We start from the raw sequence: 14029 nt of genomic DNA on the forward strand, positions 1-14029 counted from the left end.
TATATATATATATTATGTATTGTTTAGAGTATACAAAAATATGAAATGTAAATTTTAGACTTATTATATAACGCTGACAACAACAAATGTTACAACAATTATCATAAACTCTGGTAACAGTAATGAAGAAGCATTTTCCAGTAAAAGATTGAAAGCTGAAAAAATAAAAACTTGTTATTGACACAGATATAATATAAACAATGATTTTTTATCAGATAAAAATTGTTACATTTATCATTTGGATCTCGATTTCCACATTGACGATAACCTGAAGTTGCTTTCCGTTTTATAGGAACATATCCATGAATGGATAAACTAGGTGCATCTAATTTCCCAGTAGATATGAGTTTGTTAAAATCCATTTCTAATTTATTAGCAATTGGACCTAAAAACATAAAATTACAAAACAATTAAATATTCTAGTAGTCCAGGAATGTTATTACAAATATTCTCCATTACCTTTAAAGTGTAGCAGAAACTGAATACATGCTCCATTATGTAAGATTTTAGTTTTTCTGCTGTCTATGGATAACATCCATTCAGGAATACCCATAACTTTCCTTATATCTTCTAAAAATTGGGCTCTGCAATAAACAATTAGTCTATATTTGATTTTGGATTATTAATTAATGAAAGTATACTTACACTACAAAACGGGGCGGTTTTCTTATATTTGTGTACTTTACAATATCATTATCTGGTTCAATATTAGCACAAGCAAATCTGTTACTTCCAAAATTTTGATCAAAAACGACAATAGATCTTCCCATTGCAGACACTGGTCCTGCTAAAGGGAAGTTCGAATCTGTAAAAACTTGTCTTCTCAGTCCTATATCAATAGGACCTAATCGGCCTGATATATCACCTACATAACATCTTAACGGTAAATCAGGACCACATTCTTGTTTATATAAATCATCCTGTAAAACGAAAGTATTTTGTTCAACTGAAATTATGAAAACAAAATTGCACATTATGTCAATTAATATTACATTCAATGGATCAGCTAATTGGGTAAAGTAAGGATTCCACATATATCCACCTGCCACACATCTAGTATCTTTTACTTTAACAGCTGCGTCTACACCAACTGGATTTACATATATTGCCCAATTGTGGTTCCTTGTCTACAATTAAATATTTCTATATACTTCAAAATTTATCAGCAAATGGTTTCATTAAATACTTCATATTCGTACAATATTGCGATCGTGTTTACCCGGATGTCGTAATTTTACTTCAATTATTGTTTCACTTTGGCTACCATCTCGGTGAACAAGTTGTGCCTGTAATTATTAATGTTAATTCACCTTTATATGTTTTATCATTTACTAAATTCACAATTTTATATACCATTCGTATGTAACCATATGCATATCCTTGAGGATGATGAAAAGAAGCAATTGCTTTCAGCTCGCTAGCTTCAGATGGTGAGTATCCCCTTTCTATAGTTGAACAAGCCCATCTATAAGAAAAGAATTATTATTAAAGGTAGGTTGTTGACTAGTACAGAAATAAAATGTTCCATAGGTATTACAAATTTAATGAATTTGTAGTAATTACCGTAAATTTTTTTCTTTTTTGTGAATCACTATGCTTCTACCTAATATACTTCTTGATCCAAATAAAGGAAGCATTGTATCATTGAAAGCTGACATATATCTTTTTCTGTTTTCTAGAGTACCAAATTTTCCACTGAGATCACCCATTTTATATTGATCAGTTGTTCCTTCAGTAGAACGCGGTATATTACTTGTATTAACATTCAATGGATTCCAAGTTTCATATAAAGATGTACCCTCACATGGAAATTCTAAATCTAGTTCTATTGGAGTCTAAAAATGTAAATTATTATTATAATAAATACTAAGAAAGCTATTTTAGTTAGCGATTTATATTACCATATGTACATGATATCCTTTTATTTTGCCATCAAGACCATCAAGATTTACTTCTACATTTGTGATATCATATTCAGTTTGTTGTAAGAATTCTAATTTTCCTCTTAATTGAATATTTTGTCCATTTCCGAACCAGTCCTTTGCTACAGCCTTACGGCGATACGTTTCACTAATTCTATATGAGAATATTAATGTTTAAATTATTACTTTAAAAGATTATAGTGAAATATAATTTTTTCTAAAATTTGTCTCATCTGATGAATCTTACATCGAACATGCTAATCTTTCTCCTCGCGCCTTGGGTCCATGATCATCATATATTACTAAACTCTTTCCTAATACATTATTAGGTCCTGATAAAGCTATCATTGTGTCAGTAAAAAGTTTTCGAGTAAGTAGGGTTCCATACTGTTTTTTACCAGCAATATCAAGTGTACCGTGTCTTGTTAAATCACCAACACGGCACGATGTTATTATTAACGATGAACAATATTCAGACTTATTTGTATCCCATTCTACCTAATAAATTAAAATATATAATGTTAAAAAGAAACAATTGAATTTTATATAGTTTTGAGTAGCATAATAACATATTAATTACTATACTTTGTAAGGATTGTAAGACTCTCCAGTACTTAAACATCTGCCTGTCCAATTATAATAATCTTTTCCTGGTGGATTGTCATGAATCATCCATCTAAATGTTAATAATAAAGTTAAAGTTTTTGTATAAAATTATCATAGTATTATTTTCAGCAGATATTGTTATACATTATACCTATGGAGTGCTGAATTGTTTAAAGCATTACCATCTGCATGTATCAGATTTTCAATGATAATAGTAGTATCCATTTGTGGATCATTCTTCGGTTGACGGAAAATAATTCTTCCCACAATAGGATATCTGTACACTACTTCTGCAGTTAATATTGGCATTTGTCCAGTATTATCTGGCAAATAAAGACTTAAAGTTCCACAAACCCATGGTATAACACCTTTATTGTCAGTTTCATTATACCTGATAAAATAAATATGTAATACTATGAATAGTCATATAAATAAAAAATAAAGAATAAAAGTAGTAGCGAAGAATTACTTATGAAGTATAAGGCCGCGATAAATTACACTATGTATTCCTGACAGTGGAAGATACGTGTCCCAATAGATTCCAGTAAGTTTAGCACTTTCTGGTAAAATATCATAATGATACGATCCCTCTTTACGACCTTGAAGTTTTCCCGAAAGATCACCAATAGCATACTGATCCTGAGTACCAAGTCCTAATTAACATAATTATTTGAATATTCTATGTTACATTAATAAATGGAAAGAAGAAACAGAAATTTAATTGTTTTACCTGGAGGTGGTGCAGTTGTTTCGTCAATATTATTTGGATTGTAGGTTTTTTTTGTTGTTTGACATATTTCAGCAGTTTTACTTAAACTATTTGCTGGTTCTGGAGGTAACTCATGAATTCTGTATGATTTTATTTTAGTAGCATAACGTAATCTTGTTTCCAAGTCAACTGGTACTAAGGATATATTAACCCATGTTGGATCAAATGGAGTTACCTGGTTTAGCGATATCTCTCCTTTGATGCCATTAGAATTAATGAATGTTCTAAATAATTAACAAATAAAACAAAATTATTTTTCATAATTAAAAAATGTTTATGTTTATTATGGAATCTTACTTGGCGAAAATAGTTTTCCTATGATTAATTTTGGTACAAACTAAAAATGAATCATCATGTGTTGGATGAAAAATAACTAAATACAATAAACGATGAGGTCCAAGTAAATCAGCAGGTAGCAGAGATAGTTTTGAATCTCTGTACAGAGTTTTATATCTTTTATGATGATTTGTAGCCACTTTTATTTTACCTAATCGCATATCAATATCACCAATACCTTCCCCGTTACCCGCATTATCAGGATCAAATACAGTTTGCAAAATATTGCAACTTGATTTGTCTAAATCATAAATAAATATTTAACAAAGATAAAGTAATAATTTATAAGTTACATACTATAACAAATTATACCTTTGCTAATGTCAAAAATATCGGTTACATAAATCTTCCAATTATGTTCCGTATAATCAACGCCTTGCAATTTTTTATTATTAACATGATATAAGTCCGCATAAATTATTGTATCACTGGTATTATCACCTGCATGACCTCCCAACCATCGGAACCAAATGGTTCCTGCTACATTTCCGTAAAAATGTGCTGCTGCAAATTTTTCTACATTTTTTTCAAGGACCTGTAATTTGTAATTATAATTTGTATTTAAGGAACAAAGTTACAGTTTTTTAATTTCAAAAGTTACCGTAATTGAAGCACAAATGGTTCTATCTGAATATGTATCCTTAAGTAATAGGCCTTTACCCCATAAGCCCATTTCTCCAGTTAGACTTATATTTGAAACTTCTACTGATCCTGTTTCGTTTCCAGGCATTTCAATTGGTCCAACAAGTTCCGTTAAGTCGATAATACTACAGTATTTTTTTTTTTAAATAGTGTAAATAATATTAATGTATAGAGAATATCTTAATAAAAATATTAAAAATACCTCTCGCCGAGATGTTGTCTATCGCATCTATCATTTATAAGCGTGTAATCGACAGGAAACTGAGTAACTGACCAAAACCATTGTTGGTCTGGATATTGAAGGGTAGTTTGAAGTGAAAATCGAATTCTCACGGATGTTTCCGTAACTTTTTCAAATCGAATTTCTCCATGAAGTCCGCCAGAAGAAATGTACGCCGTGAGTCGTAATGAAGATCCAATAGTAACTAACAAAATAAATAAAAAATAAATTTTAATTTAGCATTGAAGAAATCGTATATTTTGAAATAAAATATCACAACATTGAAATTAACATAGGATTGTTGATGTGTAAAAAGAAAAATCAAAGTTAATTTCAATTTTCCATATGTATCACTTTTAACAATGTATCAAATTAAAAATCATGCGTATAATCATTTTTTAAATAATCGTATTACGGTTTTATGCTCTTCGTGGAAAGATTTCGTGACCATCTTTTTCGATGATTCAACTTTTGGTGCCTGTTGTTAAACGTTTATTTAAGAATGAACTGATATTATTTTAAGGAATTTCCACCTACCATAACTTAACAAAAGTAACCACCACATGTTTTTGTTGAAAGATAATATTTAAAACATTCTTTTAACTAACTTGTAGCCTAACCCATGCTACGTCAAGTTGTTACCTGACAATGAAAACCAGTTAAGGCCAAGTTACCTGTACTTTCTTATTTCTCTGAACGGTTGTGGTGGGAGTTCTTGAGGACGAAAAGTGGTGACTGTCTTGTATTTCTATGTTATCTACCAGATAGAATACACAATATTAATAGCTAGTGCACCTGTATAATATTTGTTCGGATAATAAAAAAATTATTATAATTAGAACATCCCTTAGATATTTATAAAGTTTCATAATTTTTTGAAATACTGAAACCGAGATTTTCCCTTCTTATAAATAATATATGGGAGATAAAATGTAATCATTAGTAACTATGCTACTATCCATTAAGCAATAAATAATATGATATGCAAAATAAAGAAATTAAAAAACAGCGAACATTCAATAAAATCAAGGGTAACTTATAATTCCTTGAAATGATAATAATAACCAGCAATGTTATGCTATTAACAGTAATATCAATGTATGTTAAGAATACGTTTTTAAACAGCAGATAGATACTACATATCTTCTTTACAGGCGACCTACTATCCTCTTGGATTAGCCAAAAATAATGATTGGTTTTTCTTCAGTATCAATTTTATTTTCTATCGTTTGTTCATTTATATAAAAATGAAAATAATCATAAGCAATTAGGTAAGAGTATCGATTAAAAAAAATAAAGAACATTTCACGTGATTATTAACATTGAAAATAATTCCAATACAATTCCTTGAACGTTATAGTTTTCTGCAAATGGGATCTAATGTAATAATATAGAAGTTAATTGAAAATATATTGAAAACTTGGTGATGTACAGAAAATAGATTGATGTTTTCTACTCTTAAACATTGGACAGTTATTTGTAGAAGCCACGTGCTTTGGACATTGGTGTACAATTTGAAAATTCATTTCGAATATAACGATCAATGTTAAAATAGTATATCAGTTATAATATTTAAAATAATTTTAATTAATTATCACACCTAACACATTACGTATTTTATTCAAGTTAAAATTTATAAACATCGTATTACAGATTCATATAAAAATCACGAGTATTGTATGATTTTTAATTTTTTCAAAATACATTTAATGATTTTCCAAATGTAAAGACAAAGAAGCGATTCTAAATTATTAATCTTCAGACAACCGAAACTATCACTATCCAAATTTAATTTTACATTCCATGTTATATTCATTTTCTAAATTTTACACTATATAACATGAGTCACAATGCTGTTGCATAATTATGCAACTTAAATTTCGTGGGTCTGGGTCACAACTCACCCGACTCAAGGATTATCTGAATATACTACGATAATATAATTCACATTATGTTTAAACTTCGAAGAACTATAAATGTGGTAACGGAAGAAAACCGATGAAGAAACTAACTTCCTTGTTAGGCGGGGTGCATATGACACCAGTGGAGGCGCAACACCCAAGACCACTGTAATCATCTTTCTTCTTCCGTGGTACCTATCCTTGACTTAAATTTTCATTCTGTAAAGCAAATTTCAGCTACATAAAGGGGTCTGTAAGAAGTTCTCGTTGTTCGCACAATCCTCAGCTAACTGTTTTAGTCGAAACATCGAAAGGGTTGCTATTTTGAGATGGCTCGCACTAAATATGGTCAGATAGGCGTTGGCGTTATACCCGGGCAAGGCACCCCTGCTCAAGCACCAGAAATGTAGTGGGGGAGATCCACCAAAGTTACTTAGCCAAGTTCACCTCTATGATTCCGACAGTTGGTTCGTTGTGACCATCTCGCACCATCCTCTTACAAACCAACTGTAGACATGGTAAGTAAAGTGCCGAGTACCACCAGGAACTACGCGAAAGATATTCTTCGTTAAGTTTCCTCTAGAAGTGAAAAAAAAAAAAAAAAAAAAAAAGAAGGAATGTTACACGATATGTGATTTAGTGGTGGATGTATGTTTGATCGGTCATAGGAGGGTAAACTTTCAGAAAAGTCGATGACTTTTACAGAAACTGTGATGGAATTGTATGCCAAGTGATGAATTCATCAGAGCGCTAAATTGCACCAAAGACATTCGCAGATTGTGCTAATGAAGTGTAAACAGTGATCTTCCTTTGATTTTTGGCGTTTGGCCATTCCGTAGATGGATGTTATTATTTGCTTTGTTCTAAACTGTGTTTTAAAAGTTTTTAGACATTTCTTCCAGTCTTCTATGTTATAAGGTTCTTTATTGAGTTGATTAAGTAAAATTAAGAGAGAATTTTTTTTACTTTCATTGAATATTGTAAGATTACAGTTAGATAAAAAATACATATTTATGATATAAAAAATCTAACAAAATAGTCATTTAGTCTATTTCTTGAAGGATATCTTCCTTAGAACTTATTTGATAGATATAACGTTCTTAAGTTGTCCTTGATTGAACTTAATATATGATCTTCAGTTAATTTCTCTGAATTCGTTATATATATTATAAAAATAAGAGAATTACGTAACTATAGTAACTCGAGAGGCCGTACGAAATAAACGATCTATATATGTCTTGGCTTCTTTTCAGCCATACCATGGATGATAGAATGATCCTATTTTTAGTATCTGTGAGCAACGCCTTCCGAATTTCTCTCCAAGTTATTTACACTAACCCACTGCCAGTTAAACATTAGATAATAACTGGCACGTCAGACTTTTATTGTTCGACCACCCTAATTACAGTTTCCTGAATATCGAATTAGGATTTGATGGGAAGAACATTTATATTTGTTTCTATTATAACTGTTATACCGGAATTTTTTTTTCATAAATAATTTATAATGGACATTAATTTTTGGAAGAATTTAATTAAATAAATTAAGATATTAGAACCAAATCCGTTAAAATGATAGAATCTATGTTTTTGAATTTTAAATTGTGGAATTTATTACGATAATTTTATTATATATGCCAATTTATTTTCCACCCTTTGTTTATTTTTTCACTTTATTTTCAATTTCAAAATAAATATACGTTCAGTACTGGTTGTTTTATTATTAATAACCAAATAAAATAAAATTAAACATACCATTCCCATAATTTAAAATAAATGAGAAATTATAGCAAACCCCTGGCTTACGTCCACCCGAGTTACGTCGTTCCTAATAACTACGCGATAGGCACTTGTCTTACGATTAATTGTCTTATCAGTTTTCGTTAAATAATAGTGTATATTATAATAATTGTTATCAAAAACCTACCTAAATATTAATTATTATACTTAGTTGACTTTATTACAATGAATTTTAGGCGGATAAAGAGAAGAAGAAGAAGACTAAAAAGAAGGAGGAGGCAGCGGCAGCTCCTCCTCCTGAACCGGAACCAGCTCCAGCTCCAGCGGAGGAGAAACCACCAACTCCAACTGGTACACCTAAAGAATCTGGTTCAACTAGAGCAAGCAGTCGTGGTAGCCGCAAAGCAAAACGCAGTGGTTCCAGTGTGTTTTCTATGTTCACACAGAAACAAGTCGCTGAATTTAAGGAGGTATATACGTATACCAAATACAATCAATTATAATTATTAATGAATATTCATTTAAACAGATATATTTTATGTTGAACGATTTGTCTTCGTAGGCATTCCAACTTATGGATGCAGACAAAGATGGTATAATTGGAAAGAACGACCTCCGTCAGACATTTGATAATGTGGGTCGTCTCGTTACTGATAAAGAACTTGACGAGATGTTAAACGAAGCACCTGTGCCCATCAACTTTACCCAGTTGCTAAATCTGTTTGCAACTCGTATGTCGGGATCAGGTACAAAATTCTTAAAATAATTATCGCTTTAATCCTTATTCGAATTGTAGTTCCCTAAGGCTATTATTTTGTCTGAGTATCATTTTACCAAATTGGATAAATGCATGCTTAATATAAAAATGGTCAGTACGGCTGCAGTACTCATAATCTGAAGAAGGATTTAATAATTATAATTCAGTAATACGTTAAATTAATTTAAATTTTTTCCATCTCAGGTACGGATGATGACGAAACTGTAATTGCCGCCTTCAATACCTTTGATGTAAATGGTAAAATTGATGGTGAGAGGTGAGTAATGAAAATATGACGATACTTCGTGTATTCACCAACAGAGGGATCATCTGAAGTTCTAATTCTCGCAAGTCCTCGCTTAACAACATATTCGTACATATACACCCGGTAAAAAAATTCTTACTACCCTTTCATATAAGCCTGCTTCTACTTCCTTCGTCCATTTTCCTTCTTATCATATACATATAATGCAGTAGAAAAAAATATAAGATACATGTTTTGTGTCTGTGATGACTTAATATGTACGATCTAAGACTGATTATGCATTCTGCTGACAAGTCACATCCCCTGAGACACGTATCTTTTTTTAAATATAAAATATTTGTAAATATTTTTGGAAATACTTCCTGGTAAAATAAAATTATTGTATTTTTGTCATAGATTGAGGCACGCTTTGATGACATATGGTGACAAATTTACTTCGAAAGAAGTCGACGATGCATATGATAACATGTACATTGACGACAAAGGGTTCATTGACACACAAAGCCTTATCGGAATGTTGACTGGTACGGCTGAAGATGAGGAGGAATAATTTTAAGTGATTTTCAGCGTAAAAAAAACTGTTGAATCTCTGTTCATTAAACATGAAGTCTCGTGTTAGCGTCAGATTCTCTTGATCTGCTTCTAAAGAACAACGTGTAAATTATTCCCTTTATTTTATTCTTCGATAAGAAAGTTGTTTCTTAAGGGAAATATTCAATACTTGAAATAATTAAATAACAGACAATTGTAGAATATTTTCTTGGAAGTAGAAACAGAGAATTTGTCGATAAACGAGACTTTGAATCTCCATATTATTGTTCATATAATAAAAATACTTTAAACTTTACAATTAATGCTCCTAATTTTCATCCACCATACACATCAGTAATATGTATAAAATACATTATTTTATATAATAGCTTATCGTATGAGAAGAACTATTAACAGAAGAAAGCGAGAATTTCAAGTAAACTATAAAAAAATATTTTTTTATTTCGGTAAATTTTAAATACTATTTTTCACACTCAATGTATTTAAAAGTAAAATTAAAAAAGAATGGAGGAACCATCTGTAGCACCCATTGAAAGAAATATAATTAATTATTATGTTACATGTGAAAAGTTTTTCAGACAAAAAAATGAACGTATTACATACTCAATCTTTATTGCAGTTTATGATGCAATCTTTGAAAATGTTATCGTTTAAAAATAACACCCATAAGTATTTTAGTATCTTATTTAATTGATTAGCTTGTATGGCATTTGAGACCGCCTTCCTGTTTTAAAGTTGGCACTTTATCAAAAATGTATGCTGATGATAGGTAACTAAATTTAACTGTATGTATACAGTTCATACGTAAACAGTGGTGTATGTTATCGATATTTACAAAAGTAATTAGTTAAATAATTTGCAACTAAACAAAGTTTATCAGGAAATAATAAATTAATGTAACATATTATGCAATACACATATATAATGATGATCTGTTTTCTAATTTCTTCTGAATACAGTAATTAGTAGCTGATGTTTGTAAAATTACATTAAAATATAGATAAAGGAAAGAATATCTAATATTATTCTTTTATAACATATTATAATTCTTCAAATATAGAAAGTACATTTTCCTTGGCTCTCCGTATCTTTCTCTAGTTTTTCTTAGCTTTTCTGGCTTTCTTTAACCTTCCCTAGGATTATACCAAGATCATAGTCAAGCATCATTTATATAAATCTCATCTTTGATAACAATCATACAGTTGTAAAAATAAGTGTTAATGTTTCCTCTCATTCTATTTTATATTAATTAACTTACCTTTTTATATATACAAAACATATTTGTAATAATATTGTACAAAGGATAATATACATATATTGTTTCTAAGTCTCCTTTTTTGGTCTTTCTCCAAAAATAGCACTACCCACTCTAACATTTGTACTGCCTTGCTCAATCTACACAAAATTAATTTGATGCATTAACCCATACTTACCAGAAGTATAGAAATAGTCTTTTTAAAATTACCGCATGCTCAAAATCATTTGACATTCCCATTGATAGCTCTATTTTTGTTGGATCAATATTTAATTCCTTAGAAACTTCGTTTCTACATTCTTTTAAACACAAAAAATCAGGATTTGGGCCTTTTGTAAGGTCATATCCAAACATTCCTATTGTCATAAGTCCCACAAATTCTAGATTCTGACAATGATCAATAACATACTTTACAAAGGAACAAACATTTTCAACTGCACAGCCACTTTTTTCTGAAAATGTAATTATATGTTAAAAAATAACTTATTGTCTTTGGCAGTGTCATATATAATACCTTCTTCTTTGCTGGTATTAATTTGTATCATTACTTTTAATTTTTCTTCTTCGACTTTTCTAAATTTAGGCCAAGAGTTATGTAATGTAGCTGCAAGTTTTTCATTATCTACAGTTTCTATAATATATAAATTTGGAATACTTAAAACCCTGTTTACTTTATTGCGCTGCAAATGACCAATAAAGTGCCAACGTATCTCTTTACATTTTTCTAAAATGTTTGGATTATTTGCCTTTTCTACTAATTCATTCACATAGTTTTCTCCAAAATGTTTTAGACCACCTTCATAAGCTTGTATGATTAATTCAGGTGGTTTTAATTTACTCACAGCTACTAAACGTGGCTCAAAGTAGTTATACTCCTGTAACAGAAGGACTGACTATAATATTATATTTAATATGTGTACACATATTATGCTTATATATGTATATAATGTATACAATGTATTATATATTTATTAAATTAAATACTACTCTATTTGGTTATAAAAACACATAACATACTCTAGGTCTCTTAGCACAAGCAGCAAGAATTTTATCACGAACTGCTTTTAAATTTACTCCTATTTCAACCATTTTCATATGTAAATCAACAATACTTATCAATATACGTCATATTAATCTATTTTTCTATTATTTGTTCAACGAGAGATCATATCTGTCATACGAGTTTTCGTACGTTCTGCGCATGTTAAGTCTGATTGCTTCAAAGCTTTGATTTGGACGATATTAATGTAAGCAAAAGAGATGTAGAAACAATAACATATCTTTTAATTATTGAATTTCAGAAAATTTAGTATATAATTCGGAATTACATACTATCGGATAGATATACTATATATAATCAGAACTATAGTATAGAATCATTTCAAATATTCTCGTGTAAACGTATTAAACTGTATTCAACTTATATTTTTCTAATTACAAATAACTAAAGCTTAAAACAAGATATGTATTATAGTGAAGTTTAGAAAATACATTAAACAATTTTTTCTTTTGTATTTATTATTTCAACGTTTATTTACATAATTTTAAATTTCCACCAATGGCAGTTACTTGCTATCCGGTCGACCAATCAACAATCGTTATCGGCAATGTGCACAGGTCTGATTTAGTACAATACGTTACTTCCCTTCGACGCTTCGTCCTGAGTGCACGCGGTTGTTAGGTGAGATTAAATTATCTTCAAATATTAAATTAAATTGTCTTTCGAGTATTAAAAGTTTACAAAACAGAAAGGAAAGTCGTAGAGAAGTCTAGATTCTTGATTTTTGACATTAATTCAGCGTTGACTTTAAAAATACGCGAGTTGAAAGTTTTTGCTCTTATTGCGAATTTACAATGAGGTTGGAATAGTGAAATCTCAATTACTTTTCCTTTTGTATATCGTTAATTTCTTGAATATTATTACATTCTTTATGCTTTTAATACATTTTTACTATAATTTATTGTTATAAATCGTTATAATTGATTTTCCTGTTTTTGACTATTCTGCCGGTATATGTAGATACAAAATAAAATAATATTTCTCTCATTTATTCTGCTTCTATATCGACAGTTTCTTAAATCCCGTTAATATCTTATGTTTTTTTTTACTTTCTGTCCTACATTTTGATGTTTTAAGCTGAGAAAAGTAATCTTGACTTTAGTTCAATATGGCGTCGATAATTTTTAACGAACCTTTCTCTTACGATTAGTATTAAAGCTTCGAGGCACTTCGAAACTTCTACCAATGGCTGTGATTGGTCGTTCCATTCGGCGTGCTCTCATTTCGCCCAATCAGATTCGTCGTTATGTGAGTGAGCCAGATTCTTCAAAGCTTCGTCCGTTTTGCACGCTTTTACAACAGGTGAGATTAAATTATCTTCAAATATTAAATTAAATTGCCTTTCGAGTGTTAGAAGTACAAAAAATAGAAAGAAAAGTCGTAGAAAAGTCTAGGTTCTTGATTTTTTACATTAATTCGACGTTTTCTTCAAAAATACATGAGTTGAAAATTTTACTCTTGCTACGAATGCACCATGAGGTTAGAACAGCAGAATCGGAATTACTTCCTCTTCTATATCGTTAATTTCCTAAACAATATTGATTGTTTTTAATACCGTTTCACATAATTTACTGTTTGATATTTAATAACGTTCTTTCTTGAGCATTGTAATATTATGAGATTTGTTCGTCTATCGGCTTCGGTTCGGCTAGTTGCGAATAATACCGAATAATACCGAATAGTGCTGATCGGTCTTCGTGGGGAGGGAGGTCGTGCCATTTCTCTCGCGAACGTCAAAGTGATAAGATGTGTTGAGGGCGTCCTTCTGAATCGGTAATACATAGGTACGCGCAGTTTACTTATTCAAATATTTTGCATAAATTATAAAGCTCGACCTGTTAATCATAATTTTATTGCTGTTGGTTAACTTTTATTTACCTGAATTTGTATTTCTTATTTGTTACAGATATTTCGTTGATACTGAAAAGTTGCCATGTGATACAAATTGATATTGGTTTGAAACACAATTTCGTAAAGAATTGGTAACGTTTTGATTTATTGTAAT

The 14029-nt window shown here is 30.2% G+C and overlaps 3 protein-coding genes across 5 annotated transcripts; 1 reads left to right on the forward strand and 2 right to left on the reverse strand.

The window, feature by feature from the left end:
- Positions 1–27: 27 nt before the first annotated feature.
- On the reverse strand, positions 28–5163 carry LOC114879329. The gene is made up of 19 exons (XM_029194158.2): positions 5033–5163; positions 4478–4700; positions 4235–4400; positions 3946–4168; positions 3595–3874; positions 3259–3521; positions 2998–3181; positions 2680–2919; positions 2508–2598; positions 2170–2420; positions 1902–2076; positions 1564–1835; positions 1354–1465; positions 1200–1286; positions 993–1127; positions 646–920; positions 460–584; positions 230–385; positions 28–155 (listed from the first exon to the last, which is right to left on the reverse strand). Exons 1-19 carry the CDS (start codon positions 5058–5060, stop codon positions 64–66), a joined length of 3378 nt encoding a protein of 1125 aa, XP_029049991.2. The 5' UTR covers positions 5061–5163; the 3' UTR covers positions 28–63.
- Positions 5164–6086: 923 nt separating this feature from the next.
- LOC114879330 (pyridoxal phosphate homeostasis protein) lies at positions 6087–12294 on the reverse strand. Of its 3 annotated transcripts, none has more exons than XM_046286997.1 (5): positions 11982–12294; positions 11479–11839; positions 11175–11416; positions 10968–11104; positions 6087–6943 (listed from the first exon to the last, which is right to left on the reverse strand). In XM_046286997.1, exons 1-4 carry the CDS (start codon positions 12057–12059, stop codon positions 11033–11035), a joined length of 753 nt encoding a protein of 250 aa, XP_046142953.1. In that variant the 5' UTR covers positions 12060–12294; the 3' UTR covers positions 6087–6943; positions 10968–11032. The 3 variants fall into 3 exon arrangements, with proteins under 3 accessions (XP_046142953.1, XP_046142952.1, XP_029049992.1); XM_046286996.1 differs by having other exon boundaries at positions 6087–6975; XM_029194159.2 differs by lacking the exon at positions 6087–6943 and adding an exon at positions 10632–10842.
- LOC114879331 (myosin regulatory light chain 2) lies at positions 6826–10004 on the forward strand. Its single transcript, XM_029194160.2, has 5 exons — positions 6826–6914; positions 8372–8605; positions 8698–8881; positions 9097–9169; positions 9554–10004. The coding sequence occupies exons 1-5, from the start codon at positions 6912–6914 to the stop codon at positions 9705–9707; spliced, it is 648 nt and encodes a 215-aa protein (XP_029049993.1). The 5' UTR covers positions 6826–6911; the 3' UTR covers positions 9708–10004.
- Positions 12295–14029: the final 1735 nt, after the last annotated feature.

This window comes from Osmia bicornis, chromosome 9 (genome assembly GCF_907164935.1).
Source record: "Osmia bicornis bicornis chromosome 9, iOsmBic2.1, whole genome shotgun sequence".
In the NCBI taxonomy this organism is placed as follows: Eukaryota; Metazoa; Arthropoda; class Insecta; order Hymenoptera; family Megachilidae; genus Osmia; species Osmia bicornis.

Bases quoted from the DNA above. Each gene is read 5' to 3' on its own strand.
- LOC114879329 (XM_029194158.2), bottom strand. From the start codon at position 5,060: ATGTGGTGGTTACTTTTGTTAAGTTATG. The intron at 3,875-3,945 runs GTATAATTTGTT...TTTATGATTTAG, and splicing joins TATTTTTGACATTAGCAAAG to ACAAATCAAGTTGCAATATT. The intron at 1,287-1,353 runs GTATATAAAATT...TAATAATTACAG, and splicing joins CATATGGTTACATACGAATG to GCACAACTTGTTCACCGAGA.
- LOC114879331 (XM_029194160.2), top strand. The intron at 8,606-8,697 runs GTATATACGTAT...TTGTCTTCGTAG, and splicing joins AAGTCGCTGAATTTAAGGAG to GCATTCCAACTTATGGATGC. The intron at 8,882-9,096 runs GTACAAAATTCT...TTTCCATCTCAG, and splicing joins AACTCGTATGTCGGGATCAG to GTACGGATGATGACGAAACT.
- LOC114879330 (XM_046286997.1), bottom strand. From the start codon at position 12,059: ATGAAAATGGTTGAAATAGGAGTAAATTTAAAAGCAGTTCGTGATAAA. The intron at 11,840-11,981 runs GTATGTTATGTG...CTTCTGTTACAG, and splicing joins CTTGTGCTAAGAGACCTAGA to GAGTATAACTACTTTGAGCC. The intron at 11,417-11,478 runs GTATTATATATG...TTACATTTTCAG, and splicing joins TAATACCAGCAAAGAAGAAG to AAAAAAGTGGCTGTGCAGTT.